Genomic DNA, 18,615 nt, shown 5'->3' on the forward strand with positions numbered 1-18,615 from the left:
AATATATCCCTTGTGCATGTGCTTTTTTTCCCCCCTCATTCATGTGATGGACTGATGAATTTTGTATGTAAACTCATACTTCCCCAGGTCAGCTAACCAGTTCTTCCATTCGACTGTAGCTGATTTGTGTGTAGTGCCGACTGTTAGCTTATTACCTTTGATCAGCAGATACAAAAATATATTGTGAGAGTTTACACAGTTCACTCATATCCTTTGTGCAATAGGCATCTGGCGAGTGTCCTTACTTCTACTACATGTAGCTTTTCTATCTAGTAGTAGAAGCTACTGTCATTCCTCATTTATTCGTTTTAGTGCAATCAGTGTCTACCCAGCCTTGTTTTAAAAACAACCAGCAGGTTTCCACTAGAACAGAGTCTTTTTAGTTAGTAATTCCCATATCTACAGGCCAAAGCAAGTACATTAACATGTTTACATTAACTTACCACGCAGATCTACCACTATGTATACAGTTTTGAATCCTTAACAATTTGACTAAATTCTTATGTGTTGTTGGCTTTATCTTTCCAGTCATACACTTTCATTACTACCAGTTGTTGCTGTCATCTTCAGTGCGATGTTGTCTGTGCATAACTACTGCAACCTAAACACGTTTCAACTTGTGTATTATATTTCAACTGTGCCCCCCCCCCCCCCCCCCACACACACACGCACCTTTCTTTTTCCTCCGTAACCGCATGAACTATTCCTTGTTATCTTAGGACATTTCTGATCATCTTATCTTTCCTTTCAGTCAAGTTGTGCTATAATGCTCCTTACTCCATGATTACATTCAGTATCCTTTCATCAGTTATCCGATCTACCCAACTAATCCTTATCATTCTTCTGTACATTTTAAGTTCTCTATTTCTTTGGGTATATGCTGTCTACTGTCCATGTTTCCCATTCACTCCAGACAAATGGTTTCATAATACTTCCCAAAACTTAAATTTATATTAGATGTTGACAAATTCCTCTTTCAGAAATGCTTTCCTTGTTATTGCCAATGTACATTTTAGAACTCTTCTGCTACCATCAATTTTGTACCCAAATAGCAAAATTCCTCCACCATTTTTAGAGCATCTCATTTCCTAATTCAGTTCATCACTGTCACCAGATTTATCCATCTACGCTCCTTAACACTTCTCTTTTCTTCTTGGTGTTCATCTTGTGATCTCTTTCCAAGGCATGGTCAATTGTGTTTTCTCCAAGACTTTAAATTTCTTTAACACAATGACAGTGTAGTTGGCAAACTGTGTTTTTATTTTTTCGTCCCATTCCAAATTTTAGTTTAGTATTGTTTATTGCTTGCCCAATGTACAGATTGAATAACATTGAAGATAGACTGCAACTCTGCCCCTCTATCTTCTCAACTACTGCTTTCCTTTCAGGTCTTCATTCTTGCACAGAAACCAGACTACAATTTAACGCTGTAGATAACATTTCACTTCCAGTGTTCTATTACTTCTGAATTGAAGATAATGTATTTCACTCAACATTACCAAAATCTTTTCTTTTTAAATCTACAAATACTAGAAGTGTGTGTTGTCTTTCTTCAACCAGTCTGCTAACATAAGTTGCAGTGTGGTCAGTAATGCCTTGTATGATCTTACATATCTCTGGGACTCAAACTAATTTTTCCCCAGGTCAGCTAACCAGTTCTTCCATTCTACTGTAGCTGATTTGTGTGTAGTGCCGACTGTTAGCTTATTACCTTTGATCAGCAGATACAAAAATATATTTCTGTTTTCAGGGATCTCGGTATGGTTCTGAATTTGCTGCTGTTTCCTTGGGCTGTGTTGCTACATATGCTGCTTTCACGCTCGCAATCACACAATGGCGTACAAAGTTCCGTGTTCAGATGAACAGGGCAGAGAACGAAGCAGGAAACAAGGCTATTGATTCATTAATTAACTATGAAACTGTTAAGGTAAAACAATGTGGACTACAACCAAGCTGTTGTGTAACATGAATATAAGCTGCAGTGAAGATCTCTTGAAAGGCCATTTGCTGAAACCAGTGAAACAGTGATCTGATCAGTGGCAGTGGACAGAAATTAATTAAAATAAGACTGTTGGCTCTGATGACTGTTCCTCAAGATGAGAAGGAACAAGGCAGCTGAAGAGCCAGTGGGAAGAATATAAATTGGGAGATCCGAGGTAGGTTGTCATTCTGTTAATTAAATTCAGATGGGAATAAAACAAATATTGAGAATAGCTACGGATAAAAAGCAATGGGAAGGGAGGATACACTCGTCTATCTCGATAGAGAAATGAAGCTGGAGAGGGAGAGAGAGACAACAGTAAAAATAAATGGAAATGTAAATGTAATTTTCACATTTGTCATTGTATGGAACAAACATTCCATATGTGAATGGAATGGGGAAAAACTAATAACTGGTACAATGGGACGTACCTTCTGCCATGCACCTCACAGCAATTTACAATGTAGCTATAGATATAGATAAATTCCAGTGATTCATTTCTAGTTTTTGCTTTTCGGGAATCCAGACAATGCAAAAAAGTGACATTTTACATTACAAGGTGGTGTTACATGACCCTGTGGACAAAATAGCAACAATTTCTGGGAAGCTGAGAGTGAAATAGATGCATAAATCATTTCAAAAAGCTGTTGACCTCATGACATTCAGCAAATGTCTTTTTATGATTTTTTTTTCTAAGTATGAAGATGCTATTTTTGGTTTATTTCACATATTGTTTTGTCACCATCTTCTGGCCATTAAAAGGCTATTACTATATCTAATGTACGTTGCCTTCCTTCAGTGACTTACCTGAGAAAAAGAAACAGGACCCTAGTTGTGTTTTTAAGGGATTGTTAATAGAATCTACTGCATAATTTATCCAAAAACAATGGGAAATGTACAGTGAAATGATTCGACTAGGTCTTAAGCCTGAAATTACCTAATACCAAGTGAGCATTTTGTCACAGAAAAATCTCAGTTTCTCATTGTTTGTGGGTGCTGCTGCAGATCAGATCACTGTTAAACTTGTCAGAGTACAGCATTCTTATCTCTGCACAGGTGTATTGCTCAAAATATTTATCAGAAGCTTTATGTACTACATTTGTAAGTTGTTCATTTGTGTGAAATTGTTTTAAAGAATTCCAATTTCAAATACTCCTGTGTTAGTGTTCAAATTTCTGGGCATAGAATCACAAGTATAGTGTTTCTTTGATGATGAAAAGCAATATGAAAATATATGAACAATTGTGTTTGTTATTGATTGTAATTATACCAAGCTTTGAAATCAAAATGAATGTTCTCATTTGAACACTTTCACAGCAAAATAGACATTTAAATGAAGAGTGCTTGTCAGTTTTCCTTTTGCTGAAGAACAACTGCAAGAATTTATCTTATTCTGTAGATAACTGCCTAGACTGACAAGTAATCAGAGAAGACAGGCCTTGAACTTTCAGAAATTTTAAAAAAAAAAAAAAAAAAATTTAATTGAGTGGTAAAGATGGATAGGAATTGGAAAGAGGTAATGAAAAGTGTAAAGTAAATTCTAGTCTGAATCAAAAGAGACAAAAATCTGCAAGGAAAGTAATAGTAAACTCAACAACTTCCTGGTCCAGGATTTGAAGAGATTTTTTGTCTCCTCCTTTAATATTTACAGTGTTTCTTTATCATCATTTCATGTTTTCTACTGTAAATAGTCTGCTCTTATTTCTTAGTAAATATATTTTTCCTTGTATATACTTTAGCACCTATGTTCATAAAACGAAAAAGTAACTATATTGTAGTTGGCTGATGAAAGCTGGAGGTCATGGTAAATGGAGCAAATGAACAGAATTGACAGAAATAATAATTTGAATTCCACATGCTACATTCAATTGCTACTGTGTGCTGGTGAATTTTAGCTTTAAGAGGGTATTCCATAATTTTTCTTGTCTGTACTTTATCTCTCTATTTTGTTAAATGTTTATAACAGCAAATGAACACACAATTCCTTATTATTTGTGTAAGCCCTTCTCCAGTAATTTGTAATCAGATTTTGTTTCTATTTAATTTTGGTTACATTCTTGCACTTGTTGCACAACAGGCAAGGTGAATATGTTTTCTGAAACTTTGGCATTATTCTTAAAAGTGTGTGTGTGTGTGTGTGTGTGTGTGTGTGTGTGTGTGTGTGTGTGTGAGAGAGAGAGAGAGAGAGAGAGAGAGAGAGAGAGAGAATATTGAATACATATACTTTCTGCATGAATCTAATTTGTGATATTCAACATTTATCCACAATCTGGATATTCTACAGCAGTGCAATTTACACTGCTGTTATACAGAGAGCATTCTCCCTCTCTCACTCTGTAACACTAACATAGCATTATTTATGGATAGTTTGTTTGGAGTTACTTCATGTTGCTCAAGTCAGGTAGCAACAAATGAAACAGACTTGTGCCTGATGTTCAGAGTAGTTGTTTAAAGTCTGTCTCATTTTGATGCAGTTAAGTAGTTTCAACATTTGTGTATGTGACTTTGGATATTACAGTTTGATGATTTTTACCTCTCACAGTATTTCAACAATGAGCGGTATGAGGCAGACAGATATGATCGGGTACTGAAAGACTATGAGCAAGCCTCACTGAAGACGAGTACCAGTCTTGCTTTGCTTAATTTTGGCCAAAATGCTATTTTTAGTGGTGCTTTAAGTCTTATAATGGTGATGGCTGCCAAGCAAATTGCTGCAGGTGAGTTTACTATTGCATGTTGTGGTAATTCTTTAATTATGCCCAATGTCACTTAGAAATGTTGGTTTGTGTACTGAAAGAAATGTTTAAATATTTCCCCAGTAACAAAACATATTTAAATGGCTCTAATCAAGTATCTTGTTAGATAACAATTTAGTTTTGTAAAGAAGGAAGGAAATAGCCCTTATTATAAAGTTTACTGGACAAAATATCACCACTTATGTAAATAATGGCAGTTAACTGGTACATATGCATGATTAAGTTACATAGATCAGTAAGAGTAAGTCAGGTTGACATAGATAGAATCCTATTTGGACATACTCATGATCGCACTGTGAATAAAATTGCCCTATTTGTTGGTGTATCAACACTTACCAGCAAGCATATTACAAGGAATGATATTCCACTCAGTCATGTAACATGGTGTAAGGAAACATGGTGTAAGGAAAGTGGTTATAAAAACTTCCTAAACTACAGGAATCTGAGACAGTTGTCATACCTTGTCTTGACTATAGGTTTCGAACCTGACCGAAATTTCTACTGTCAGTGACTGCAGGTCCGCTTCATTCAATTTCTGAATGACATTTTGAACGGAACTGCTTCCAGTGGTAATTTGTGAGTTGGGTACCTCACAAAAGGCCATTGCTTATAAACATTCTTACTGAGCAAGTTGGCTTTTATTCTCCTTCTTCGTGATGAGAATACTGTGGACATTCCCATCTTCCAAACTGGCAAGAGCTCTGCTTGCAGGGCTACAAATGTGTGTTTCTGCTATGAAGCACACTCGGGCACCCTTTAACAGCTTGACTGACACACTAGACCAGAAAGGAGCTATCGTGTTTGGAGGTGCACATGATAGTAGTGTGACCTTTACCCCATAGAAAATGTCTGGGACTATTTGGAGCAGCAAAGGAAATGCAGCTGTCAACATCCTCATAAGAAACTTCCTGGCAGATTTAAACTGTGTGCTGGACCGAGACTCAAACTCGGGACCTGTGCCTTTCGCGGGCAAGTGCTCTACCAGCTGAGCTACCAAAGCACGACTCACGCCCCGTCCTCACAGCTTTACTTCTGCCAGTACCTCGTCTCCTACCTTCCAATATTTACAGAAGCTCTCCTGCAAACCTTGCAGAACTAGCACTCCTGAAAGAAAGGATATTGCGGAGACATGGCTTAGCCACAGCCTAGGGGATGTTTCCACAATGAGTTCTGCAGGGTTCGCAGGAGAGCTTCTGTAAAGTTTGGGAAGTAGGAGACGAAGTACTGGCAGAAGTAAAGCTGTGAGGACCGGGCGTGAGTCGTGCTTCGGTAGCTCAGATGTTAGAGCACTTGCCAACGAAAGGCAAAGGTCCCGAGTTCGAGTCTCGGTCGGGCACACAGTTTTAATCTGCCAGGAAGTTTCATATTGGCGCACACTCCGCTGCAGAGTGAAAATCTCATTCTGGAAACATCCTCATAATTTGGTAGCTCTGCAGGATGTGACAATTGGTGAGTGCCTTTAGATGAATGTAGTCTACCTGAAGAACTTGGCATACACTCTTCCTCGCTGAATAGAGGCCGTTATCAAGGCTAGAGTTGGCATTAACAGCATCAGTGTGAGTACTAAGGAAGAATAATTTTTTGTCCGATGTATTTGACAGGCAAGGAGCCTATTTTGTCATTGGCATTCTGTATGAAACTCACATAATTTCATTTTTTGTGGTATGGAGAGTGTGAATCTGCCCAAAAAATCATACAGACACCAGTAGGACTGCATGTACGAGGAAATGATTAACATGTTACAGCAGAAATTTTACTTCTGACAAAGGTGACCTGAATAGCTTTAAAAAGTTAAAAAAAATTTTATAAAAGGGTACAAAAAGTATCATTAGAATAATATTGTGTAATGAAATGTGAGTAGTGATATGTAGTTTATTATATTATGATTTAATCTGTAGCACGAGAACAGAATTGCTGGTGAAATTCTGTAGTGACTGAGAATAATAATAGTGAATAGAGAATAATTCCTGTACTTCATGCACCAAGTGGCCAGCTTGGCTGCACTAAATCTATTGTTATATTATGATTGTGGTGCTGAAAATTCCACATGAATTTTGTGCAGCCAGTTGTCAGACAGTATCTAAAACTCAGGATTGGGAGGAATTTAAATTACATCGAAAGTGTCGTCGTGCAAGCTACTTAACTAAATAATTAAATGCTGCTACTGGGTTATTAGTATAATGTGTTTTCAGACAGTTCCTTCCTGGCCCTTAGTAGAATTGACACTCACACACTAAACTAAATAGACTGTGTAAAATTACTTTGGATCCAGCTGAATTATAAGGTGATTGGTAATACTCAGATGCCAGAGTGCAGCAAATGAGTCATAAATATGAAAATTCTAGACACAAGGTGATTCTGTGTTGATGTTACAATCATCAAGTAATCAAGCAGCAAAGTTCAGTATATTACTTAGAAGCATCTCTCATTGTGTTGACCCAAACACAATTTTTTTTTCTTATTTTACACATTTTCACCACCTGTTATTGCACCTGCAGTAAATAAAGCAGAAGTGAGCAGCAAGAATATAGTAAATAACCATTCATCTTGCAGAAATCTTTTTCTAACTTCCTAATGCACTTATTCTTAAATAGTCTTTGTTGCTGACGGTTCCAGCTGAACTTTGATTTACAAACTCACAACACAAGACACAAAAAGAACTTGCGTAGACATTCTCTCTCATGATAAGATATTCAACAAGCTCACGTCTAAAAAGTGAGAAATTGAGAATCTCAAGTGATTTGAAAGAAAAAAAGTACCTTATTAGCTTTTGCTTGCACAAATTAACTGGATATGTAGATTCAAGGATTGAAAAATTATGTTTGCTACATGGAAGGTAAGAGTGTTCACTGTAAAGCTGCATAACAGGTAGTAATGCACTGTAAATAAGACACAATATTTACAGATGTAGGCAAACATTTTCTTTCAAAATTATTATTGTAATAAAGTAAATATTATGCTACCAACGGCAGGTGAACAGCAGCTATATAGTGTGGTTGACAAGAAACACCTGCTTTCATAATGACTTTTCTTCCTAATTTACATGATTAAATTTAGCTGGCATTTGCACAAATAGCATTGAATGGTGTAGTGATAGTTTATTGTTGATTCACTAAACAGATTAAGAATTCACCATTCTTTGTCTTTTGTTAATGTATATCTTGCTTTGTACCAAAACCCGGCAATTTCTCCTTCATGAGGTCTGCAAAAAGTGAATGAATAAACGAATTACTTGGGAATAGTTCTAATGGCCTAGAATTATGATTTCCAAAAATAATGTTAGGCCGCAGAAAAAGTAAATTTTATATGCAAATATTTGTTCAGCAGTATTTGCTTAGCATGTGGATGTCATCCAGTATTAAGACTGGTGGAAGTATTCTCTAGGTCACATTTGCCAAAACTATTTACTGTGGAAGCCTTAAATTATGATATTCAGTTCACTTCATTAGTTATCTAATTTACGTAACAGCTACAAAGCAGATTTTCTGCGAACATACTGAAGTACTGTTGGTAATACTCAGATGTCAGGGTGCAGCCAATGAGTCATAAATATGTAGCAAAAATTCAAGATACAGGGTGATTCCATGATGATGATACAAACTCTCAGGAATGATGGAGAAGGGTAATTGCAACCATTTGAGATAAGAAATATTGGTTCATAAATCAGAATTGAAAGCTTAAAGCGAAAATCGTTCTTATACCTCTTGACAGTGGAATAGACGTACCGGTACTGTTACTGCTAAAATCTGGACCAAAATAAGAAAAAAAGTGTAGTCAGATGGGCTCTAAAATGCATGCCTTAAGAGGTACGAGTATTTAATCTTTGCTACTGTGCATCTTCTTAGCAAGTGCCCATTGCTCATAAGGTGTGCGTTATAGAGCCAATAGTTACTACACACATTTTTTTCTTTTATGGGTCCATACTACTGCCTTTGAAAGTTGCTCATCCTACAATTTAAGCAGCAACTGTACCAGAACATGTTTTCTTCTGTCAGAAGTAATGATTTTCGTTTCCGGACTAGGATGCCTTACCTCAAATAGATATATGTACTCTTATACATTTATCCTTCTCCATCATCCCAGAAAGTTTTTAATTGGATGGATAAAAAAAACCTACTTACCAAGCAGCGGCAGAACACACACACACAAGTTGGCTGTAATTGGCAAGCTTTTGGATCCAGTGGCTCCTTCTTTGGGCAGGAGGGATGAAGGAAAAGGAGCAGATTATGGGAAAGTCACCCAGAACCATGGGTCAGGGGGGACTTACTGTATGGGATGACAAGGAAAGACTCTAGGGAAGAGAATTTCCTTCTCATCTCATACGGTAAGTCTCCCCCGACCTGCTATTCTGGGTGACTTTCCTGAAATCTATCCCTTTCCCTTGACCTCTCCAGTCCTTTTGCTTCACCCCTCCTTCCTGAAGGAGGAGTCACTGGCTCTGAAAGCTTGCCAATTACAACCATCTTTTATGTTTGTGTTCTGCCGCCACTTGGTGAGTAGATTAAATAATTTTGTCAATAACTGATTGTTTTTGTTGTTATATTATCTCTCAAAGTTTGTATCATCATCAGAACCTCGCTGTACTGTTCCATTAGAGGATAAGTGGAGAGCACTTTTTAAACCATGTGATAAGAGATGTATAGTATTCTGGTGCAGATGCACAGTCGTTAATGCAAAAACACAAAAAGTAAAAACAGGCTGCTCTGTTAGCAACTTTAAATGAGCATGGCTTCCTGTAACTTAGCTGTGTGGCTAGAGGAAGTAACCAATTGTAATTATATACTTATATGGATATGGTATCTGTTCTTTCGGACACGTCTGAAAGAATAGACACCTTATCCATATAAGTATATAGGTCTGGCAATACTGGCCATGATCTCCTTCTGTGCGGATGCACACACATTCCCCGAACTCTTATGACACTTGCTAAGAATGTCTTCCACGAGTAATGAGTGTGTTGGGGTGGGACACTACGAATGTAGTGTGTGTGGACATACAAGGTGAGAATGTGGGTCTTGCGGGAGGTGTGCATGAGATAGTCCCTGCAGTCGCAGTATCCTCTGTGCCCTCGGTGGCTCAGATGGATAGTGTTTCTGCCATGTATGCAGGAGATCCCGGGTTCAAGTCCCAGTCGGGGCACACATTTTCACCTGTCCCCGTTGATATATATCAACACCCATCAGCAGCTGAAGCTATTAAATTAATTCTAATTTTGTCCAATTGTAATTCGTCACAGAATAAAAGTCAATTATAGTGATGCATGTTTGTCAGAGCAAGTGTGCAAATGATATCAGAAGTTAGAAGAAAATGTCAGTAGCTAATGCTCCTATATGTTTCAGGTGCAATCTCTTATGACTCCATAGAACATTGGTGTCATTGTGATGTGAGATGGTGTCACAGTAAATGGCATAACGGGAACATTCTCACACCAACACCCCTTTTATCCTCTAGTTTCACAAAGTTTTCGGCATTGCCCAGAAGTGATAGTGAGACATGGCCCATTCTTTATCACCCATATAGGGCAGTTTCAGATGTATCATCAGGGAAGATTGTACAAACTGTTTTTGAGGATGGAAAAGATGGCGTTGAAGCACAACACAGACTACTGCTACCAGTACTTCATATTCAGACTTTATTACAATCTTTGCTCTTAAATTGGTCAAAAATTGATTGCGGTCAGTATGTTGAAGTATGACAATGCATAGCTCACAAAGCTGTTGTGATAATCTCAGATCTGAAGTTTGAATGTCCTCTGCATCATCCATATTTTCCTCCACTGGTTTTTATATGAATGAACAATTCTGGATTGAGCACTAAGTTCTATTCTGAAGAATGAAGTACATTGCACAGTGCTAGAGTTGTTGCACAGATTTTTAAAAAATATATATTGTCTATAGAAATTTGACATTTTATAGTATATAGTACCTGTGAATTGAGCATGGGGGAGATGTTCAACAAGTGATACTGCTTTGCACACTTTTTGATTTAACTTTCCTACACACCATACTGAACCCCAGCTTTTGATCTGCATTGATAAATATTTTCACTTATGTTTATTGCTGCTGTAATTTCTGTTTGTACAGGGCAAATGACTGTTGGTGACCTTGTAGTAGTGAATGGTCTACTCTTTCAGTTGTCTGTGCCATTGGGCTTCTTGGGATCTGTATACCGTGAAGTGCGCCAAGCTCTCATAGACATGCAGACAATGTTCACTCTTATGACTGTTGATTCCAGTATCAAGGTAGGTTGGGTTAATAACTTGTGTCCCTCATACAGTAGTGAAAATCGGTATACAGGCAGGGTTCCTACAAAAGTAATTTACAATTCTGAATTAGGCATGCATTGGATTTATTACGAAAGTAGTAGATACATATGAGACGTAAAGAATCATGACAGAATTACGTAGTTTCCTTCATAACATAAGTAACAAAATAAGGCATTTGCATTTCCTAGATGGAAATTGGTAGAACACCACTCACTGTCATGTTGTATTATTGCACTATTAGTACTTTGCCCAACCTCTGTTCTTCCTAATTACCTCAAAAATTCTCTCCGGCATTGATTTTGTTAGGGTTTGTAATTCTTGCAGTGAAATTGTCACCATCTTTTCTTGCATGGCTCCTTTCAGCTCACTTGTGGCCTCAAATTGCCTTCCATTGCGATAAACATGCCTAGCAAGTATTCCTCAAAAGATTTTCCACGTGGTTGAAATCCAGACTACATGGAGGCCAGGACAAGTCATCAATATCCCTATCATCAAACCACTTTTTTGTCGTGCAGAAACTTGCATAGATGCATTATATTGTTGAAACATTAGACTTTTGTCCTCTAGGCCCTGATACATTCAAATCCATTCTGTCTCTGGCATCTCAGTTAACATATACAGAGTTCATTCTAGTGTTCACCCGAGCAATGGATGGTTTACCTTTATTGAAGAATGTTACCTAAATCACAACACTTCCGCCACCAAAATTTCTGCTCATTCTTACCTGCTGCTCTGTTCTCAGATCATGCAAGTCATATTGAAATCCATTGGGACCATCCAAATTAAACTTTGTCTCAGCATTGAAGATCACATTATTCCATTCTCAAGTCCATCACATATGTTTTTCAGCAAACTCCAATCTAGCTTGTTTTGTATGTGCGTTAGAGCAGGTTTCTGCAGTCGTTTCTTGAATGCAAGGTGCTTTCATTGGACAAAATTTGTTGTACATGTCTGGCAGTTATTAGCAATTGTAAATTACCAACAAATTGAGAAGAATAACAGTTTGTAACCATTGCTTTGTGCAAAAGTAACCCTTTATGTGCCTCAGATAATTTTCTGCTTTGCCCATATTTTCTGTTCTGTCTATATCATGCCCACAATCTAATGAAATTATCAGTGACTGTACTTGAACAAATCAACTGGTTATCAATTTGATGATTAGAGAGTCCCATTTCATTGTTTCACCATGATAACTGTTTTCTGCGTGGCATTATCACAAGTGTTTTATGTGCACAACACGCACTGTCACTAATGGTGTCTGTTTGCTATATGCAGGAAAGGCACATACTAACACTGCAGAGTGTCAACTGTCTTTATATTGAGTTCCACCATCTACCCCCTGAATCTTATATACGCTGTGTGTAACTATTCCAACCAATGATGTTAATTTTTCTACAAATGTCTATGCCTTTAAACTGATTTCCACTATTGTAGGCTTTTGTTATTATTGGCATAAGGAGTTGTTTTAATCACCCTAACAAAAATAGTTACATAATTAATTTTCAGTTTTATTCATAGTGATTATTGTTTTAAGGGCATTAGGCTCTTGTACAGTGCATATTTCTCTGACTGGTGCGTAGTCCCCAGTGCTGGAGATGTCATCAGAGGCTATAACAACTCAGAAAGCAGTTACAATCACAAGTAAGGTCAGCTTGAGGTTGTATTTGTTTTCTGAGTTGTTATAGCCTCTGATGGTGTATCCGTCATTGGAGATGAAACACCATGCAGGGAAAAATGCTGTGTGCTGTCCTGGTACACAATGAAATCCTCGTGCTGCAGTACTATAGTACACCACTAGAGTAGCCAAAACAAAATAGTGCAGCTCACTGAGAAAGTGGAGTATTCTGCAGTAATTCATTTTCTGAATTGATAGGCAAACAGGCAGAGCAACTTTTGCTGATCTGGTGGAATATATCATCATACGGCACAGGGGCCTGCTGGCACACATGCTTCCAGAGAGGTCAGCTAAGTCTGAATGATGAATAAAGTTACAAACCACCTTGCTGTGAAGAAATGGGAATTTCAAAAGAAGAAGAGGGCAGGGGGGGGGGGGTGTTTGGAGACCAGCATATAACAAATGAATCGATAGAGGACAAAGTGAAAAATCTGTCATGGATGAGTTTTCACACCTTCTTGACATTTTGGTCATGACAAAGCCCACTGCCTGTCGAATTCCACAGCTGTTCACAACTGTTTAACAAGCCTGTGGAACTGAGGAAGCAGCAGAAATATTGTAGCTGTATCAGGCCAATCTAGATTACTACTTTAGCCATGTAATCACTGTAGATATCTGAACCCAAGACTAAGAAGTGAAGCAAGCAGTGGAAACACGTGGATTCAGCCCCACTGAAAAACATGAAAATGGATCCAGCATTGTGGAAGGTGGTCCTGAGTTTTTGGAACGTTTATCATGTGGTGTTAACAGATTGTTCTCATAGGGGGCAAATCATCACAGGAGCATACTACCAAAGCCTCTTGGAGTTATGGGGGGCTGTTAAAGTGTCAAATGAAGGTGTCCAGTGGGATTATTTTGCTCAAAGATGGCTCCCCAACTCACTCTGCATAGGAAATAGTCATACATACTTATCCAATTTTGTCTCCCAGTGACTGCGTCCTCTTCATTTTGATGACTGCTTTCTGCACTCAGATGAAGAAACCATTGGGTGGCCGGCCTTCCACAGGGTCTGTGAGGTGATACTCCAGGTGATACGGTTTCTGTTTTATCAAAATGCAGACTTTTACACAACTTAGGTCTCCCTCAAGTTATCTACCGTAACACTGTCACCAAATTTCATGGCAACAGCTTGATTTTTTTTGAGGTCATAATTAAAATTTTATTACTAACCTTATACCTCATTAGAGATTTATTTCTCCCTTATTAACTAATATGTGTTGTACTTGATTTTGCCTCACCATCAATGAATGGTAAGGAAATTGAATTTTATTTCACATTTGGTTAAGGGGTAAAAAGGGTTCAGATTCAGACCAGTGAAGTTCTTTACTGATAAAAAGTTAGTACTTGACAGAATAACAAGCTATAGGAATAGCTTTGTCATTTTTAATAGTAATGGATGTGTTTTTTGGGAGTTGCTTGTCACAGCACTTGAATCATTGGATCTGCTATAGGACATCAACAGGTCATTTGCCAAATTAGTATAGCTCTTGTAAGTTCATTCATCATGATCTTTTCAAGAGGAAGGCTAAGGAAACATGAGACTTACTATGAACAAGTTTTGACATGGGGAGTAGGAGAGAGGGAGGGTAGGAGGAGGACGGCTGATGTGTGTATAAAGGATAGAAATAGGACATGGACACTGGCACCAGTGAGTTCATGGTGCACACGATGATGGTGTGGAGGAATGGATTGAGAGGGCGTACCAGAACAGAGGAAAGAGAGACTGTGAATAACAGAGCGTGGTGTGGAAGTCAGTGTGAAGTTTGGCCCCTGGGGCAGGATGGAGGTGGGGTAGGGGGCTAGTGGAGATTGAGACTGGGAGGATTATGGGAATAAAGAATGTGTTGCAAGGACAATATCTGCCTGTGAAATTCAGAGAAGCTGGTACTGAGAGGAAGGAATTAGATGGTGCAGAGTTTTCTGCTGGTAAACTTTGTTCTTGTCACAGTTTGGCAGTGGCCATTCATTCAGTCCTTCCTTACTCCCACAAGCTATTGACTTGTACCAAATTTTTATTACAACTTACAATCGCTGCATCTTGAAAACTTGCTTTCCTTCTAGTTTAATTCTGCTACTGGACAATAGCAGATCCGCTTTTTCTCTAAAAATGTATGGCTTTGCAGTTATGGAATAAAATTCGCACTTAGTTGTCACTCTTGTTGTTTATTTACATATCATGTTTAAGCATAGTTATGAATACTGACTGTACTCTCTGTTCGAATAAACGCTCCATACCTCTCATCCTTTTACAGCAAACAATGTAAGCTATCTTAGTCAGACATTTTACCTCAAGCTATGCAAGGTTAAGGTTTTCAATGAGGAAGATTAGTGATGTTTACTTGCCCTCAACATCATTCCTGGTATTTAGTCACACTTCGTTAACACATTCCTGTTAGCTTCCATTGTTTTAGTCTTTTTCCATGGGTAGAGCATAATTATCTCAAAACATTGCTAAAATAAATTATTGTAGTATCTCCTAGGAATGTCCATATGATCTATTTCATGGCACTTCATTTCTGGTCACCTCTTTATATGGTGGGTTTTCAGATACCTTATTGTTAAATCTCGCCTGCAGTGAATACATCGCAAATAATTAATTGTGAATTGTACTGATAATGACAGGATACAGACAAAACATGCAAAAGACATGAAAAGCTGGGTCTCTGAAGACAGAAAGTAGTATTAGTAAATACTATATCACATAGTGAGTTACACATCATCTTCAAAATGCACGAACAAACCTGTTCAAATTGAATTGTGTAAAAAGGTTCAGCTTCAGCAAAATTACAATGTATATTCAGAACACAGTGTGTGATAGCAAATTATGTCTTGAATTACTATTTGAGTACCTCCTTTCCCCTTTGTGTTGTATTGTGGGCACTTTTGTTTAAGTGTGTACTGGATATGCAATGGAAGGTTTCTGAAATGCTGTAATGTAGTGGGATCAGCTGTTTAGCATAGACAATAGAAACACAGTGTAAAGTAGTTTTATAAACCCATTAATAATTTTGTACTGTATCTCCTTGGAGCACAAGATTCTATTTTATCCAAGGTATTTTAAATGAAAGCTTATTGAAACTGTGAAACAGGAGTTTTATACAGAGGTGGAAGTAACCTCTACAAGAAAGTGTAGTTTTGTAACAGCCATCACATAGATGCTGGCCACACATAGCCATAATGAGTGAGGTGAGGTGGAGCATTGGTAACACAGGGGACTGATATATGGGAGGACTGCATCTTACTGTCTGGCCATCCAGATTTAGGGTTTCTTCGATTTATCAGAGTTTCATAAGGTTAATGCTGGGATGGTTTATTTGGAAAGGACACAGCTGATTTCCATCCCCAAGCAGAGTATGTGCTCAGTCTTTTAAAAACCTTATTGTCAAGAAAATGTTAGACATTAATCCTCTGTTTTTGTTATTAATTCACTTTTTATTCTTCAAGTAATCTAGATGAAATGTTATCCAAGCCAATGGATAGTTTTGTTTTAAGCTTTGAAATAATTTTCAGGACATGTTCTGTAACACTCCACAGGCAAAAGGAATTCCTCAATTTAGATGAGTTTATTGCTAAATTTTCCCTTGCTTGTCTTACTAAATAGTGAAACTGAAAGGTGAAAGGGTATAAGTCTAATTTCTGCAATTTTGACTTGAAACTGTGTTCGAAGTACCTGACAGTACTTCGTTTGTGGAAGAAAGAGGGCAGTCCTGCTCCAGACAGTGCTTGATATAGCTAGTGTTAAATGAACATGCACCCTCATGTTTTTTAGCACTGCATAAATCACCTATGGGCAGGTGAAAACTGGAAAGCTTCTTTCACAAATGAAGCAGTCCCTGAGTATTACGAATATTGTTTAAAGTCAAAACTGCAGAAATTGGCTTATGCTCCTTTACCCTTCAGGAATCATATTTTTCTATAAAAGCCTCACATATTGTATTTGGCTCACATGGCAACATTTCCTTTCCCCTTAGTGCTGTGCTATATTACTGCAGGCTGGCATTCCTTGTATTAATTTACTACAGTTCAGGCTGTTGTACTAACATTACTAGATTCACTTATCTAATCAGCATAATAATGTGCTTTGAGGTTCTTTTAGAGACACTGTTTCCTACAGTTTTGGTATTTCATTAGGAAGTACTGAATTTTGTTTTGTTTGAATGGAACATCATATCATCCTTTAATTTGATAATTTTTGAGTGTGTTTGATTCTTCTGATTCTCATAGTATTTTTACTACTTGACGTGCGTGATTAGAACTGTGGTTAAATATTTCATAGGAAAGACCCAACTTTTCCTAAGTTTTGTGAGTTTTTTCAGTGAAGAGCAGCATATGTAATTTTGACTGAACATCAATTCACAAGGGAGATATATGACGAGATTACACAGCCAGTTCAGAATTGTATCAGAGTGGTTTCTGTTTTCTTCAGACAAAGCCTGGGGCTCCAGTGTTGTCACTTACCCCATCAACGGCAACTATTGATTTCAGAGATGTACATTTTTCGTATGGACCTGGCAAAAGCGTTCTCAATGGACTCTCATTCTCCATTCCTGCTGGTAGCAAAGTTGCTATTGTTGGTGGTTCTGGTACTGGGTATGTATCCTGTTAGCTCTAATTTACATATATAGTTGAGATCACCTGAATATGTAAAATTTTCTTGGTAGGTATTAAATATTTAATTATTTATTTATTTTTTTTTTTTCAGAAAGTCCTCTATTGTAAGGTTGCTCTACAGATTCTTTGAGCCACAAACTGGGCAGATTTTGGTGGGAGGACAGGACATCCGTGATGTTGATCTGGACAGCCTGCGAAAGTCCATTGCTATTGTACCACAGGTATACTTCTTACTAATTAATCCCATCAACCCCCCCCCCCCTCCCTCCCTCTCTCTCTCTCTCTCTCTCTCTCTCTCTCTCTCTCTCTCTCCCTCCCTCCTGGAATATGGCGTGTGAAACAATCACAAGAGAATGAGTAAAAATAATGGATGTATTTATAGTGGGAGACATTAAGTGGCAGATCTGGTCACAAATAAGAATTAGAACATGGTTATTCTTCTTGAGAGTACAGTCCAGCTACAGTGCCAGGACAATGTAGCAGTGTACATATGTTTGTCTGATTAGTCCATTACCTGAACTACAAGGTTTCATTTTTTCTTTGTGCCTGCCCAACACTTGGTGCCTCTACTATAAGGTCAGTGGCTACCATTGCTAACTCCATTATTTAAATTCATAGAGAATCAACACGTTTTATGCTTAATAGGATTTTGGATCAATATTTGACATAATATATATTAGAATTATAGATGTCACAGAAAAAGAAGTTAATGTGTACACTATGTCTCATAGGACTCTGTGTTGTTTCATGATACAATCATGTACAATGTTCATTATGGAAACCTCAACAAATCAGATGAAGATGTTTACGCAGCAACAAGATTAGCAGACTTGCACGATTCCATCCAGCAGTGGCCACAGGGCTATTGCACACAGGTACATTTTTTTCTATTTTGACTAATACTATAATGAGTACCTGGAAGAAATATTTTAATTTGAACTTTTTGTAATTGTTTTCAAAAGGTTGGTGAGAGAGGACTGAAACTGTCAGGTGGTGAAAAACAGCGGGTAGCCATAGCGAGAGCTGTGCTGAAAGGTGCCCCAATACTTGTTTTTGATGAAGCCACATCATCACTTGACTCAATCACTGAACATGTAAGTACACAATAATTTATCTCCACTTTCAATGTCTGGGGAGCAAATAAAACTAAAAGTGCTAAATAAGATGATGTGCTACCTCATATCTTTTAATAAAGTTTTGTTGTTATGGCTCATAAAATTTTTATGTAAACCTTGAACAATTTCAGTTTGAAATTTATATCATTCTTTGGAAAAGAACTGTTGAAAGAAAATTACCCTTGCGGTACAATTTTCAGTAAGCCACAGTG

General features: G+C 37.7%; 2 protein-coding genes across 3 annotated transcripts in view; one reads left to right on the forward strand and one right to left on the reverse strand.

Moving 5' to 3' along the window:
* The window catches only part of LOC126203065 (39S ribosomal protein L44, mitochondrial), a 644,782-nt gene that overhangs the window by 340,495 nt on the left and 285,672 nt on the right, over positions 1-18,615 (reverse strand). The window lies entirely within an intron of this gene.
* LOC126203062 (iron-sulfur clusters transporter ABCB7, mitochondrial) overlaps positions 1-18,615 on the forward strand; it is a 77,341-nt gene that overhangs the window by 43,625 nt on the left and 15,101 nt on the right. For both annotated transcript variants that reach the window (XM_049937299.1, XM_049937300.1), the window contains exons 6-12: positions 1,751-1,927; positions 4,524-4,698; positions 10,821-10,978; positions 17,104-17,267; positions 17,380-17,509; positions 18,020-18,163; positions 18,251-18,382. In XM_049937299.1, coding sequence (XP_049793256.1) covers positions 1,751-1,927; positions 4,524-4,698; positions 10,821-10,978; positions 17,104-17,267; positions 17,380-17,509; positions 18,020-18,163; positions 18,251-18,382 — 1,080 coding nt within the window. The remainder of the gene's footprint in view (positions 1-1,750; positions 1,928-4,523; positions 4,699-10,820; positions 10,979-17,103; positions 17,268-17,379; positions 17,510-18,019; positions 18,164-18,250; positions 18,383-18,615) is intronic.

Source organism: Schistocerca nitens, chromosome 9, assembly GCF_023898315.1.
Source record: "Schistocerca nitens isolate TAMUIC-IGC-003100 chromosome 9, iqSchNite1.1, whole genome shotgun sequence".
Lineage (NCBI taxonomy): Eukaryota > Metazoa > Arthropoda > Insecta > Orthoptera > Acrididae > Schistocerca > Schistocerca nitens.